The 15,923-nt window shown below is 45.7% G+C and overlaps 1 protein-coding gene across 6 annotated transcripts in view; it reads left to right on the top strand.

Moving 5' to 3' along the window:
- Positions 1–3,200: 3,200 nt before the first annotated feature.
- PCM1 (pericentriolar material 1) overlaps positions 3,201–15,923 on the top strand; it is a 68,113-nt gene continuing 55,390 nt past the window's right edge. For 4 of the 6 annotated variants that reach the window (XM_038755026.1, XM_038755021.1, XM_038755023.1 and 1 more), the window contains exons 1-4: positions 3,201–3,238; positions 10,324–10,448; positions 13,299–13,544; positions 15,243–15,512. In XM_038755026.1, the coding sequence (XP_038610954.1) occupies positions 10,353–10,448; positions 13,299–13,544; positions 15,243–15,512 (612 nt within the window). In that variant the 5' untranslated portion in view covers positions 3,201–3,238; positions 10,324–10,352. The remainder of the gene's footprint in view (positions 3,239–10,323; positions 10,449–13,298; positions 13,545–15,242; positions 15,513–15,923) is intronic. The other 2 variants (XM_038755022.1, XM_038755020.1) reach the window with 1 other exon arrangement.

Here is a 15,923-nt window from a genome sequence, read left to right as displayed (position 1 = left end):
TTTAGACTGTGAGCCCACTGTTGGGTAGGGACTGTCTCTATATGTTGCCAATTTGTACTTCCCAAGCACTTAGTACAGTGCTCTGCACATAGTAAGCGCTCAATAAATACGATTGATGATGATGATGTTCTAAGCGCTGGGGTAGATACAAGCTAATCAGGTTGTCCCACGTGGGGCTCAAAGTCTTAATCCCCATTTTACAGATGAGGTAACTGAGGCACAGAGAAGGTAAGTGGTTTGCCCAAAGTCACAAAACTGACAAGTGGCAGAGCCAGGATTAGAACCCATCACCTCCGACTCCGAAGACGGGGCTCTTTCCACTAAACCACCCTGCTTCTCATAAGCCACTCGAGCCTATAGGGCAGTTCATTCATTGGGAATGATGGAGTGCTTACCATGTACAAAGAACATCTCTATATGTTGCCAACTTGTACCTCCCAAGCGCTTAGTACAGTGTTCTGCACACAGTAAGCGCTCAATAAATATGATTGAATGAATGAATGAATACTAAGTGCTGGGGAAGAATGCTGTAAAGGGTGAACCAGGCTGGTCCCTGGCCCACAACCGGCCAGTGGTCTCTTTTGCACTTGGGGATGAAATTAATTTCTGCCAGGTTAATTTGTTCAGGGAAAATATAATCATCTCCTTTCTGAGTGACAAATCACCCAGGACACTAATGTAACTTTCAAAGATTCTTGCTGTTGAAGCTAGCACTGTTAGAAATACAATGTGAGAAGCAGTGTAGCCTTGGAAAGACTGTGGACATGGGAGTCAGAGCACCTGAGTTCTCATCCCATCTCTGACGCCGTTGTGCGACCCTGAGCACACAACTTGACTTCTCTGTGCCCCAGCGTCTTCATCTGTAAAATGGGGATAAAATACCCGTTTTCCCTTCTAATTAGATTGAGCCCAGTGTGGGACTGGAATTTTACCTGACCTGATTATCGTGTATCTACCTCAGCATTTAGTGCAGTGCTTGGTAAAATAATGCTAAGATAAAATAATAATAATAATGAAGAGGTTAGATAACCTTTATAAATGTACCTTCACTTAACATAACTGCCAAAAGGAGAAGGAATTAGGCTTTATCCTAAGAATTAACAAAAAGAAAGCTGAATGTTTTTCTCATTTTATAGTTAATACTGTCCATCCTTTAATTTTTGTGTATCTTGGTTCAAGAAAATCACTTTGCTCTTTGTGTCCTAAATATCACTCAATCAGTAGTATTTATTGAGTGCTTACTGCTCATTACAGTGCAGAGCACTGACCCAGGTGCTTGGGAGAATACAACAGAGTTGGAAGATACGTTTCCTTGCCCACCAAGGAAATTACAGTCTGAGGTGGAAGGAGACATTAAATTCATTCAGTCGTATTTATTGAGCGCTTACTGTGTGCAGAGCACTGTATGAAATTACGGGTATATACTGAAGTGCTGTGGGGCTGATAGAGGGGGTAAATATCAAGTGCTTAAAGGGTAGATATCCAAGTTTATTGGTGATGCAGAAGGGAGAGCAGGTAGGGGAGATGAGGGCTTAGGGAAGGCCTCTTGGAGGAGATGTGATTTTTAATAAGGCTTTGCAGGTGGAGAGTGTGGTGCTCTGTCCTATAAGAGGGGATTCATTCATTCATTCATTCAGTCGTATTTATTGAGCGCTTACTGTGTGCAGAGCACTGTACTAAGCGCTTGGGAAGTACAGGTTGGCAACATATGGAGACGGTCCCTACCCAACAGCGGGCTCACAGTCTAGAAGGGGGAGACAGACAACAAAACAAAACATATTAACAAAATAAAATAAATACAATAAATATGTGCAAGTAAAACAGAGTAATGAATATTTACAAACATATGTATATTTATGTGGGACGTGGGCAAGGGGTCAGTGGCAAGGTAGAAGAGATCAAGGTACAGTGAGTAGGTTGGCATTAGAGTGAAATGGGTGGGCTGGGTTGTAGTGGGAAACAAGAGAGGTAAGGTAGGAGGGAATGGGCAGATTGGGTGCCTCAAAGCCGATGGTAAGTAGTTTCTGTTGGATGTGCTTAAATCTCTGTGCTCTGCACACAGTAAGCGCTCAATAAATACAATTGATGATGATGATGATGTGGAGATGGATGGGCAACCAGTGGAGCTTTTGGAGGCGAGGGGAGGTGTGGAGAGTGAATGGGCAGAGACAGGAGGCAGGGAGGTCAGCGGGCAGGTCATCTGTTGCAGTAGTCAAGGTGGGATAAGGTAAGTGCGTGGATCAGCATTGTAGGGGTTAGGAGGGAGAGGAAGGGGTGGATTCCAGAGATGACACGAAGGTAGAACTGATGGGAGTCAGTGTCAGAGTAAATACGTGGGTTGAATGAGAGAGATGAGATGAGGATCAATCAATCAATCAATCAATCGTATTTATTGAGCGCTTACTATGTGCAGAGCACTGTACTAAGCGCTTGGGAAGTACAAATTGGCATCACATAGAGACAGTCCCTACCCAACAGTGGGCTCACAGTCTAAAAGGGGGAGACAGAGAACAGAACCAAACATACCAACAAAATAAAATAAGTAGGATAGAAATGTACAAGTAAAATAAATAAATAAATAAATAGAGTAATAAATATGTACAACCATATATACATATATACAAGTGCTGTGGGGAAGGGAAGGAGGTAAGACGAGGGGATGGAGAGGGGGACGAGGGGGAGAGGATAATGCCAAGGTCTTGGGTCAGGAGACAGGGAAGATAGTGGTGTTGCTTACAAGTAATAGGAGATGGACATTGTTTTCATGGCTCTGATGTAGAAGTGTACATGTTTCCAATGTGGAAGGTCTTTTGGTTGTGATCGGGTCTTTCAGTACACCCACATTGTGTTCATGGACTGTAATCGCCCTCAGTGGCCTCATCTTTGAATGGGAAGGGCAAGACACTTGGGTATAGGATTTCTGGTAATACACAGCTCAGAGTCGCACATTACCTATCAGAAGTCGCATCGTGGCCGTTGGGGAAATGGATCTCAGCATTTTTACTGAAAATCCTCTTGACCTTCTTCGTTTCTTAGCAACTGAAAGCGCAGTGGACCGACCTTCATGGCATTATGAAAGTAATCCTGAATTTCTGTTTTGTGGAAAAATCATGAAAAAGGTGACTGATACAATCTTAATGTATGGCTTTTCACTGACAGATTAAATGAGAAGAGAAACAAGGTCCTCCAATGCTAAAATTTACTATCAATTTGGATTCTCACAGTCTTCACGCCTCAGGTATTAGACCATAAATTAGGGAAAGGAGCCAATTCAGGGCTTAGTACAATTCATGCACTTAGTACAGTGCTCTGCACGTAGTAGGTGCTCAGATACCATTGATTGATAACTCAGGGGAATCTGTTGTACTTTCCCAAGTGCTTACTTAGTACAGTGCTCGGCGCATAGAAGTACTCAGTAAATACTCTTGAGTGATTATAGTGTGCTATTAAGACTGGAATCCTGAATTCTATTGGCCAAGTCAATCAATCAAGTGTAGTTATTGAGCACTTACTGTGTGCAGAGCCCTGTACTAAGCATTTGGGAGAGTACACTGTAAGCTTGTTGTGGGCAGGGAGTAGGGACTATCTCTGTTGCCGAATTGTACTTTCCAAGCGCTTAGTACAGTACTCTGCATGCAGTAAGCACTCAATAAATACAAATGAATGAATATGACTGCTATGTTGTTATACTGTATTCTCCCAAGTGCTGTGTGGTGCTCTCCATGCAGTAAATGCTCAAAAAATTAAGTTGACTACTGTAGAACAGAGTTGGTAGACATGTTCCCTGCCCACAAAGAGCTTACAGTGTAGAGAGGGAGATGAACATTACTATAAATAAATAAATTATGGGATTCATTCATTCATTCAATCATATTTATTGAGCACTTACTGTGTGCAGAGCACTGTACTAAGCGCTTGGGATGTACCTAAGTGCTGTGGGGCTGAGGAAGGGGTGAATAAGGGGTCCAAATCCAAGTGCACCCAAGTCAATCACTGGCTAGTTATTGATTTCTCCATAGTCACAGCAGTTCTACCTATATGTCCATTTCTGGCCCCGAAAATTAATCTGTGTGCTTCTTACTTACATTGTCAAACAATCAGTGATATTGATTGTGTTTACTGAGCGCCCAGCACTGAGTTAAGCATTTGGTAGAGTACCACAGAAGCAAGACACAGTCCCTGCCCTCACAGAATTTGCAGTCTAATAGGGGTAGGGAGGGAACTAAACAAAAGCAGTTTAACGATAGTAGGAGCAGGAGGAAGAAGAAGAATTTAACTGATTATTGTACATGAATGAATAAAATGAATGCACACTTAAATATACATATGTTGAAAGGGTGAATAGAATTCATAAGTGCTAAGGGTGACTGGATTAACATGGCGGGATGTCATGAATTAATCAGGGGCTTTTTAAGAGGTCTTCGAAGTGTGTGGGAAGAGCTCTGGCCTGGTGGATATAGAGGGAGAATGGGAGTTCTGTGCCGAGAAACAGTGGGAGTGGGGGATCGGCGACCAGAGAGGACAATGTCGAGAGTTGTAATGTGTCCCACCTTATTTTGCTCCGTGGTGTTACATTAAAGTTGTGTTGTGAGAGTGATTTCTGTAAGTAAAGTTCAGTATATGACTCAGTTTAAGGAATAGGGCTGGGAACAGAGTCCTAAATTATGCTAGAAAATCCAAAATTGTTAGGGTAATTGTTTGCAATTTTTCTTTGGAAACATCGTTTCTGCCACGGTCCTGTGAAAAGGCAGCACTGTGCTGTATGTGCAAAGTTGCTTGGCTGTAGTGGGCAGCCAGGGTCCCATGGAGAAGGAGGCGGGGGATCAGAGGTATCTGCTGCCCGTTCCCCAACCTCTTGAGTGCCCCAAGCTGCCCCGAGCCAGGTGTCCCTCACCAGGTGCTCCTGAAGGGGTACAACCCTGCTGGATTTACTGAAGCTCAAACCACTGAGCGCTGCCTTGGCCCACCAAGTCAGAGGGCCAAGGCAGAGGGATAGAAGACAATCAGTCAGTCAGTGGTATTACTGGAGCACCTACTGTGTGCCGCTGCAGGGCCCTAGATCTTGGGAGGGAGAGTACAACACAGTAGAGGTGGGGTTTTAGACTGTGAGCCCACTGTTGGGTAGGGACTGTCTCTATATGTTGCCAACTTGTACTTCCCAAGCGCTTAGTACAGTGCTCTGCACACAGTAAGCGCTCAATAAATACGATTGATGATGATGATAGAGGTGGTAGACTTGACGCCTGCCCACAAGGAGCGTGGTGCTGTCTAGAGGGAGATGGGGGAGGAGGGAGCAGCATAGAGGACGACAGCAAGGTGATCTGGGGATGGGGAAGCTTCCAAAAGAGGAGAGATGAGAAAAAAGATCTAGAGACAGAAGCCTCTGAGACAGTTAGGTGTGTGGGTTGATCCATGGTGCCAAAAGAGGAGAGACCAGAAAAAAGATCTAGAGACAGAAGCCTCTGAGACAGTCAGGTGTGTGGGCAGATCTGTGGTGCCGGGGTGAAGAGGCACCCACTAGCAATTTTATTTATTGAGAACTTACTGTGAGCCAAGTACTGTACTAAGCACGTGGGAGAGTAATAATAATGATAAATAATAATAATTGTATTTAAGCGCTTACTGTGTGCCAAGCACTGTTCTGAGCACTTGGGTAGGTACAAGGTAATCAGATTGTCCCACGTGGGGCTTACAGTCTTAATCTCCATTTTACAGAGGAGGTAAGTGAGGCACAGAGAAGCTAAGTGGCTTGCCCAGAGTCACTCAGCAGACAAGTGGCAGAGCTGGGATTAAAACCCATGTCCTCTGACTCCCAAGCCCAGGCTCTTTCCACTGTGCCACACTCCTTCTCCAAGTTGTATCTCTGTGTCGGGGAATCGAACACGGGGGGGAATCCCTCGTGACAGGTGGGAATACTCACCACTATACTAAGGAGGAAGCAGTATGACTGACTAATGTGGATGCAGCAGAGTACAACAGAGTTGATAGACATGTTCCCTGCCCACTATGAGCTTACATTCAAAAGGGGAAGAATACTTGCCTGCTGTGTGTGTGACCTGGGGCAAGCATGGGACTTCACAAAGTGACATCACAAAGCAGGCAAGTAGAGAAGCAGCATGGCTCAGTGGAAAGAGCCCAGGCTTTGGAGTCAGGGGTCATGGGTTCGAATTCCGGCTCTTCCAAGTGTAAGCTGTGTGACTTCAGGCAAGTCTCTTCACTTCTCTGTGCCTCAGTTCCTTCATCTGTAAAATGGGGATGAAGACTGTGGGCCCTCCTGTGGGACAACCTGATCTCCTTGTAACCTCCCCAGCGCTTAGAACAGTGCTTTGCACATAGTAAGCGCTTAATAAATGCCATTATTATTATTCTCTGGACCTCAGTTAATTCATTTGCAAAGTGGGGATTAAGGCAGCCTCTAATATGATTAGAGGCTCCCTCCTCCTCCCCCTCTCCATTCCCCCCCCCCCCGCCTTACCTCCTTCCCTTCCCCACAGCACCTGTATATATGTATATATGTTTGTATATATTTATTACTCTATTTATTTATTTATTTTACTTGTACATATTTATTCTACTTATTTTATTTTGTTAAAATGTTTTGTTTTTTTCTCTGTCTCCCCCTTCTAGACTCTGACCCCACTGTTGGGTAGGGACCGTCCCTATATGTTGCCAACTTGTACTTCCCAAGCGCTTAGTACAGTGCTCTGCACACAGTAAGCGCTCAATAAATACGATTGAATGAATGAATGAATGATTAGGTTGTATCTACCTCAGCACTTAGTACAGTACGTGGCACATATAGTAAGCGCTTAACAAATACCATAAAAAAAAGTAGGGAATGATGGTCGGGGAATGGGGAAAGAATCGGAGGGATTTGAGAATCTGTTGTTCTCAAGAGGGAAAACTGAGGTGCTTCTCAAATGATGTTCTAGTTGATCAATCCCTAAAATTGTTCACTTTTGCTCTCTCTTGAAGAGTTTTTTTTCCACTTCTTCAGCATTAATCAACTGCAGCCTGTCATGTGTATATTAAAGTCCATGTAAATGCTTGGCATGCAGTTATTCTAATAGATCATTAAACCCTTTGAAATTGTTCATGGCAGGCAGTGTGTTTCCGGGCAACCCAGGTTTTCATGTGTCCAAAAATAAACATTTAGAAAAAGCAGTTGGTGCTTATATTGTCCTTTAGTATTTTGGTGATTGAAGGTTGTTGCCCTGAAAACTTGATTCCCCAAAGTCATTTGGAGGGGGAAGTATTTTCAGCTTACCGTGCAGAGATAGTAATTTGATCTCGCTCCTCTAGTGCTAACCTTCTCACCATGCCTTGATCTCACCTGTCTCGCCGACGACCCCTGGCCCACGTCCTACCTCTGGCCTGGAACGCCCTCCCTCCTCAAATCCTCCAGACAATTACTCTCCCCCCTTCAAAGCCTTACTGAAGACACATCTCCTCCAAGAGACCTTCTCAGACTAAGCCCCACTTTTCAATCAATCAATCAATCAATCGTATTTATTGAGCGCTTACTGTGTGCAGAGCACTGTACTAAGCGCTTGGGAAGTACAAGTTGGCAACATCTAGAGACAGTCCCTACCCAACAGTGGGCTCACAGTCTAAAAGGAGGAGACAGAGAACAAAACCAAACATACTAACAAAATAAAATAAATAGAATAGATATGTATAAGTAAAATAAATAAATAGAGTAATAAATATGTACAAACATATATACAGGTGCTGTGGGGAAGGGAAGGAGGTAAGACGGTGGGGATGGAGAGGAGGGCGAGGGGGAGAGGAAGGAAGGGGCTCAGTCTGGGAAGGCCTCCTGGAGGAGGTGAGCTCTCAGTAGGGCCTTGAAGGGAGGAAGAGATCTTCCACTCCCTTCTGCATCTCCCTGACTTACTCCCTTTGCTCTTCCCCACTTTTCCCTGCCCCACAGCACTTATGTGTATGTCTGTCATTTTATTTATTTTTATTGATGTTTATTTGTATTGATGTCTGTCTCCCCGCCTCTAGACTGTGAGCTCCTTGTGGGCAGGGATTGTCACTCTTTTTTGCTGTATTGTACTTTCCCAAGCGCTTATTACAGTGCTGTGCACACAATAAGCTCTTGTGATTGCCTTGTTATCTTGATGTTTGTCTGACTGACCTGTATATATGTATATATGTTTGTACATATTTATTACTCTATTTATTTATTTATTTTACTTGTACATATCTATTCTATTTATTTTATTTTGTTAGTATGTTTGGTTTTGTTCTCTGTCTCCCCCTTTTAGACTGTGAGCCCACTGTTGGGTAGGGACTGTCTCTATATGTTGCCAATTTGTACTTCCCAAGCGCTTAGTACAGTGCTCTGCACATAGTAAGCGCTCAATAAATACGATTGATGATGATGATGATGATAAACATAATTCAATGAATAAATGAATGACTCTTGAATTTCAGCTACAGTGCAATGCAGAAGGTGATGTTTTTGGGAAATAAAACGAGTGAGGCCCGGGCAGAGGCTTCACTGGAGAGAGCCCGCAGCAGGGACAAGGCTTAGGGATTCGTGTTGGCCCCCAGGGCACAAGCTCAGAGCCCTGGCTACCCCCTGGGCCTGAAGGGCCACTGTCCTCCTTCTCGCCTCCCACATTCAGTCTTGCTCCGAGGAGGGCAGGGCCCCTACACAGCACACCCAGAGAGCTCGGCTTCATGAGCACAGTAAGCCTTTTCCCACCCCACCAAATATACAAGTTGTTTTGCGATCCATGTACCGTGGATCATATACCGTGGATCCATGGGAGAGCCGTGTACCATTCTTGTGCAAAGCTACGTGCCCAGTGCCATCTGTTTAAACTTCCACCACTATCACTTGCCCTGGGCTTGGGAGTTAGAGGTCATGCCTTCTAATCCCGCCTCTACCACTTGTCAGTTGTGTGACTTTGGGCAAGTCACTTCACTTCTCTGTGCCTCAGTTCCCTCATCTGTAAAATGGGGATGGAGATGGTGAGCCCCACGTGGGACAGCCTGATTAGCTGTATCTACCCTAGTGCTTAGAACAGTGCTTGGCACATAGTAAGCGCTTAACAAATACCATCATCATCATCACCTCCTCAGTTTTCTAGGGCGTGTGCTGGACCGCCATGGCCTTGGGGCCAGGGAAGCAGCTCCAGGTTGCCATGAACACTCCAATTCTGGATTCTGCCGCCCTGGGAGGCAGCGTTGCCTAGCGGGGAGAGCCTAGGTTCCAGGTCCCAGCCATGTCCCTAGCCTGCTGGGTGACCGTGGGCAAGTCACCTAACTTCTGTAGCCTTCAGTTTCCTCCTCTGAAAAATGGGGACAAGATACGACCTCTCCTTATCTATGTCACAGGGAAGTCGTAAGGGTAGAACGGGATAGTTGGTGTGAAGGTGCGCTGCACAAGTGCTTGGTGCTGTTGCTCAACCGGCCCCAAAGACTGTGAGCCCACTGTTGGGTAGGGACTGTCTCTATATGTTGCCAATTTGTACTTCCCAAGCGCTTAGTACAGTGCTCTGCACATAGTAAGCACTCAATAAATACGATTGATGATGTCTCATTACTTGGTGGTGGCCTGGAGGGCTCTGTTCAATTCCCACCAACAGTGTTTCCCACTTAAATACTGCACACCCTCAGGGAAGAGGTAACACATGATGTTTTATGTTTCACCAGGCAGTTTTAAAAACAAAAATAGAAATCTGTTTCGTGGGCATGCTTTGTCTTCAGCTGGACACACTCACTGTCGTGGCTAATGGTTTTGGAACATTCTAGGACCACTGTGCATACTGTCAAACTGAATTCTAGGGCTACATCTTCTGTTTCCCTCATTTTCAGTAATCCCCAAGGATTAAGGTGTTTATTGTGAGGTAGAGGTGGGCAGATGGTTCCCAGGGGAAATTCTGGGCTTCAGGTAGGGGTTCTTTCACTCGCTGGGGCAGAGTCTAAGAACTGGAGCCGGAAGATGCACGAGAGAAGGCAGAATGTATGTGTTTGTCAGCCTTGGACCCGTCTTTCTCGGCCATGCGGCTAATGGTTGCTAGAAAAGGGACTTTGGAGAGGGATCATGGTGGCGGGGGGGAAGGGGAGGCAGAGTGCACAGCGCCAACAATCTGTTTGTGGGGGTGGAGGGGGCACAGAGCCAACAGTCTGTTTGTCCTGGTGCCTGGTGCTCCGGTGTGGGCACTGTTCCTGCCAATTTCCAGAAAGACTGTTTCAAACCCTGGCTAGTTCTGGAGCTCGAGTGGCGCAGGATTGAGTTTTCATTTTCCCCGCTAGGCACTATTCTGTATTCTGGCCAGGTAGTTATAGCGTCTCTTTGCTTTGTAGAAGGCATCCTTCACGGTTAACCGATCACCATGGCCACTGGAGGAGATCCGTTCGAAGACGACGTAAATGATCAGGACTTCCCAAATTGGAGCAGTGAGAGTGTCGACGATCGATTGAACAACGTGGTATGTCATCTTAATAACTGTCACTGGTTGAGGCTGAAGTTGACCCTGCCAGTGATTCTCTTCTAAGAAGAGTTTCACTTGCAAGGAGCTTCAAAACGACAGATTTCTTGCAGGTTTATGCTGGGTAAAAAAGGCTCAAGGGCTTCATGTAGACTTAAAGAATCATTCAGTAGAGTCAAGGGCGGTGGAAAGAAAAGTTAGGAATGTGAATAGGGTCACCCTTTACCACGGCAGCTGGATGTCAGGGAGGACGTTTCCTCTAAGCCACCTTTTGGTCCGCTGTTGGAGATGTAATGGCACAGGTGGGCCAGTTGTGTGATCCAGAAGGGTATGACTCTGTTCTGTTTGAAGTCTAAAAGCTGTAGGGATGTCTGTGATTTTTGGAATTCACCGCAGTTCCCTTATTACACAGGACTACGGCCTCGGCAAACCCACACTCAGGAAAACGCGGGTCACAGTACCCAGGGCCTCGATCGAGGCTTCGTGCCAGCCAGCGCACAAGTGTTTCTTCCAGCACCACATCACATTCCAGCCACGCCGATGTGTCATGAGATGGGCATCCCCTTGTTCCTTAACAGTATTCCATCCAAAATGACTAGTTGAAGTGTGCATTATGGAAGAACTGAGAGTTCACTGCAGGTGAACGGGGCTTGCTCCAATCAGTCAGACAGTCAGTGGTATCAATTGAGAGCTTACTGGGTGTAGAGCACTATACTAAGCTTTTGGGAGAGGACAGTTCAGTTGGGTTCAGCAGGCACAATCCTTGCCCGCAGGGAGCTTATAGTCTAGAGGGAGGACAAATGTTAAAATTAATTACAGGCTGGGGAAGTGGGAGAGAATGAGGATAATAATAATAATGGCATTTATTAAGCGCTTACTATGTGCAAAGCACTGCACTAAGCTCTGGGGAGGGTTACAGGGTGATCAGGTTGTCCCACGGGGGGCTCACAGTCTTAATCCCCATTTTACAGATGACGTAACTGAGTCCCAGAGAAGTGAAGTGACTTGCCCAGAGTCACACAGCTGACAATTGGTGGAGCCGGGATTTGAACCCATGACCTCTGACTCCAAAGCCTGTGCTCTTTCCACTGAGTCATGTACAAAAGTGATGTGGGACTGAATATCAACTGCTTAAAGGGGTACAAATCCAAGTGCAAATGCCCTCATAAGTTAGATGTGAAAAACCAGATAGCCTCTGGGTAATTGACAAGCGGGTATTAAATAATCTATCAAGCAAACTAAAACATAGGTGTAAGCCAAAGGCTATACATCTGCAAAAACCGAGAGAGCATCTGGTTGCCAGTAGTGTTTCTGTTGGCCCGAAGAGTTGAATCAGTGCTTGTTGTGTCCGGGATAGGAAGTTTGGTTACATCAAGACAAGCCAGTGAGTGGAGCAATTTTCTCTTAAAAAAAAAAAAAAAAGTGAACCACCTGGCTTGGCCATCAGCCTAATTTTTTGCAAAAGAGACAAATTGAGGTGTCTTGGCACAGTAAGGAAGCAGAAAACTGCTTTTAAATATGAAAATGTTTTAAGCCCCATTTGCAGCTGAATTATTTGTGGTCTATGTTTTTTAGCAGTCTGTGGTTGTCTTGTAAGTTCAGTTCTTTGGGGAATTTGGGGTGTGTGTATGGGTGAGGGGACGTGGAGTTTACTCCAACTTACATATCCGGGGTCAGGGTGAGCTAATATGGAAAACACTGAGCCAATTAAGCTGTTGGGGTTTGCCATTGTCACGTTTTTCCTGTTTTAAAACTTATATTCAAGCTAATGCTTTTTTGACTGACACAGTCCAAATGTCCTCGTTGAAAGAAAATCAGTGGTGTTGAACAGTTGACGAATCCAGGCAGCCCTCAGCCATGGCTGAGGGAAAGCACTCTTGCCCCCTCATCGGCCCCACCCATTCACCGCTCTGAACAGTGTGATCCGGAGACCCCCAGTCCCTCGGGCTCCCTGGATGGGGCCTCCTGGGACCCTGGTCGGAAAGGCCTCCGGGGACCTTCAGTTGCCGGGGCCGGCCGGGACCCTGGGGTTCGTGCTCTGGGAAGGGCTGCCCCGATCAGTCCATCAATCGGTGGTGTTTATGGAGCGCGTACTGTGTGCAGAGCACTGGGAGAATTGAATGGGTAGACCCTTGCCTGCACAGAGCTTACCGTCTAGAGGACTCTGGTGTGGGGACTTGATGATGATGATTATGATATTTGTTAAGTGCTTACTCTGGGCCAGCAATGTACTAAGCACTAGGGTGGATACGGACAAATTGGATTGGACACAATCCATGTCCCATTATGGGGCTCACAATTTCAATCCCCATTTTCCAGATGAGGTAACTCAGGCCTAGAGAAGTGAAGTGACTTGCCCAGGGTCACATAGCACACAAGTGGTGGAGCCAGAATTAGAACCCATGACCTTCTGATTCCGAGGCCCATGCTCTAGCACTACACCATGGGACTTCTGGAGGGCTGGGGCAGTTCGGTCCACTTCCCTCTGGCACAGGCTGCCAGCGGGCTGGACGAAACCCACTTCATCCAGAGCCCATCAGGGATGGGGAGAGTTGGCATTACCTCCCCGCTTCCCTCTCCTCCTCCCGGAGGTTCTTGGACTGGAAAAAAGATGATCTGGAGGGCCCCTTCCCAGCAGGTCTGCAGCCCAGGCCGTGTTCCCCGAGGCTCCTTGGGAATACCCCACCCTGGGAGGGTGGTTCTGGCCTAACCCCGAGTTGCCTCGGGATTGGGATTCATAGTTCAGCATCTGGCAGGTCAGAGCAGGGAGCCATTCACAAGTGGCTATCTGAGAGCAGACAGGTCCATCTTTGACTTCTCCCCATACTTTTTTCCTCCTCTTTTTTAAAGAGCTGGAGTACCCAGCAGAAGAAAGCAAATAGGTCATCGGAGAAAAACAAGAAAAAATTGGGTGTGGAAAGTGGAAAGCGGTTAACTAATGACATTTCTCCGGAGTCCTCGCCAGGAGTCGGACGGAGAAGGACCCAGACTCCTTCCACGTTCCCCCACAGTAGATATATGGCCCAGATGTCTGTTCCGGAGCAAGCAGAGTTAGAAAAACTCAAGCAACGGATCAACTTCAGCGACTTGGATCAGGTTGGTGAACTGTTGGCACCTATCCGTCTGTGACTGTGGGAAAGGCTCTGATGGGAAAAAAGATGGGTTTACCATTCCGAATAGAGAAAACCCCGGGTTCCTTCTTCTTGGTCACTGAGGGTCCTTCAGGTGCTCCCTGGATTAGGCTAAAGTTTAGTGTTGGGCAGATTTTGGATTGAGAGGGCAGTTGAAGGGGAGAAGGGTGTGGGCAGATGGGCCCTTAAGATCTTCCACCTTGAAATTTACCCTTTCTGTCTCATTCAGCCAATGGTATTTAGTGAGGACTTTCTGTGTGCAGAACATTGTATGAAGTGCTTGGGTTTCTTTTGTTTTCAAAGACTTATGCTATCTGCTTTATTGCAGTCTCTGTTCAGTAGTGGTATTTATTGGGAGCCTGTTGTGTGCAGAGCACTGTACCAATTGCTTGGGGAAAGGAGCACCCTCCCTCTAATTACATCCCAGACTAAGCCCCCCTTTTTCTGAGCTCCCCCTCCCTTCTGCGTCACCTCGATTCGCTCCCTTTGCTCTTTTTCCCCCTCTCCCCACCCCACAGCACTTATGTATAGATCTATAATTCTACATATATTGATGCCTGTTTACTTGTTTTGTTGTCTGTCTTCCCTCTTCTAGACTGTAAGCCCGGTGCGGGCAGGGATCGTCTCTATTGCTGAATTGTACTTTCCAAGCGCTTAGTACAGTGCACATAGTAAGTGCTCAATAAATATGATTGATTGAATGAATCGAATATATTGCAGTTGAACTCGATTCTCGATTAAAGCAGCTAACTATGACGTTAAATTCACATCATTAAAATTGTGGTCTCTATTGTAGTCTAAAATGAATTAAATTTTAGTGTATTGAATGTCTGCTATGACTGAAATCAGTCGGAGGTGACAGCTTCCTGGCGTCCTGGCCCATCACCTATATCTGGCACATCTCATCATCCAGTGGTGACTCTCCCATTGCCTTTCCTGGAGCCATTAAATGCTGTGGCGGAGCTGGATTCTGGGTTCTTGCAAGTTGCAAGTGAAAATGTCAATGAAAAATAAACTTGACCAGTACTTATTTTCTCTAAACTACTGGTATTCACATCAAGCACATCCCTTTTACTAGTGTCGGACAATCAATAGTATTTATTGAGTACTTAGCCCATGTGGACCATTGTACCCAACATCCTGGAGAGTACAAAAGTTATTGGACGCGATCCTTTTGAAGAGGATATCTGTAGTGGGGGAGACTGACACTAAAATGAATCTCTTTTGACTCTCAGGTTCTTTGGTTTAATTCTATTGTCTTGTACTCTCTCAAACACTTAGTACAGGACTCTGCACATAGTAAGTGCTCAGTAGATACCATTGATTGTGTGGGAAAGCAGCAGAATCAAAAGCTATGGACGCAAGTGGTGCAGGGAGCTTAGCCAAGGGCCTGGGTGCTTAGGTAGAATGAGAAGGACTGTTCAAAAATTTTTGTTAGAGGCTTTTAAAAGCTCATCTGAAGGCAGCACTGTATTAATAATAATTGAAACATTGCTGGAAAGTGAAACTGCTTTAGGTCAGCCTAGCAACCCTGATTGCAACAGCAACAGGCAATCTAACAACAGGCTAGAACTTTGTAACACTTATCCTTTTTTTTTTTTTTGGTGTGTGTGTGTGTGTGTGTGTTTGTATTTATGCGCATGCACATGTACGCATCCAACAGCGGAGCATCGGAAGTGATTCTCAAGGCCGAGCAACAGCTGCTAACAACAAACGTCAGCTGAGTGAGAGCAGAAAGCCATACAACTTCTTGTCACTGCAGATCAACACAAACAAAAGCAAAGATGCTGCTCCCGGCCCACCAAAGCGAGAAAGTACTGGGTCATCGCAGTGTAAGGAATCATTTGCATTAGCCCGGGGTAAGGACTGTCTGCAGAATTGCCAAGCTTCGGAAGAAAGTGGGAGAGGCGAGCCAGCTATAGACAGTAGCCAGGTAACAAACCCAATTTGTTGTTGTTTTTTGTCACCTCATAAACTAAAACACGATGAACTTAGTGGATAATTCCGCAGGACCGCTAACTTAGATGGTCTTTCTGATTGATATGCAATTTCTATACAAATAAATTACCTCTACTGTAAAACTTTATTGGCTTTTGAAAATTGTGGGTAAAAATTGCTCTTTCCCACCCAGCTAGCTGCCCTTTACAGGAAGGATTTTGGCTCATCCACCTGCAGTTAATTCAAAGTCTACTTTTCTGGGGCTCTGTAACAAAATGTCATGAATTTTAAATTACGTTGTGACTTTTCCCCTCAGGACCTATTTCAGCTCATTGTGCCCTGACTATGAACCCGTTGCCAATTGAGCAGGGAATGGATATTTGGCTTGGATTACTGCTTTCTTGTA

Source organism: Tachyglossus aculeatus, chromosome 12 (assembly GCF_015852505.1).
Source record: "Tachyglossus aculeatus isolate mTacAcu1 chromosome 12, mTacAcu1.pri, whole genome shotgun sequence".
NCBI lineage: Eukaryota > Metazoa > Chordata > Mammalia > Monotremata > Tachyglossidae > Tachyglossus > Tachyglossus aculeatus.
This window is presented reverse-complemented; position numbering and strand designations above follow the sequence as displayed.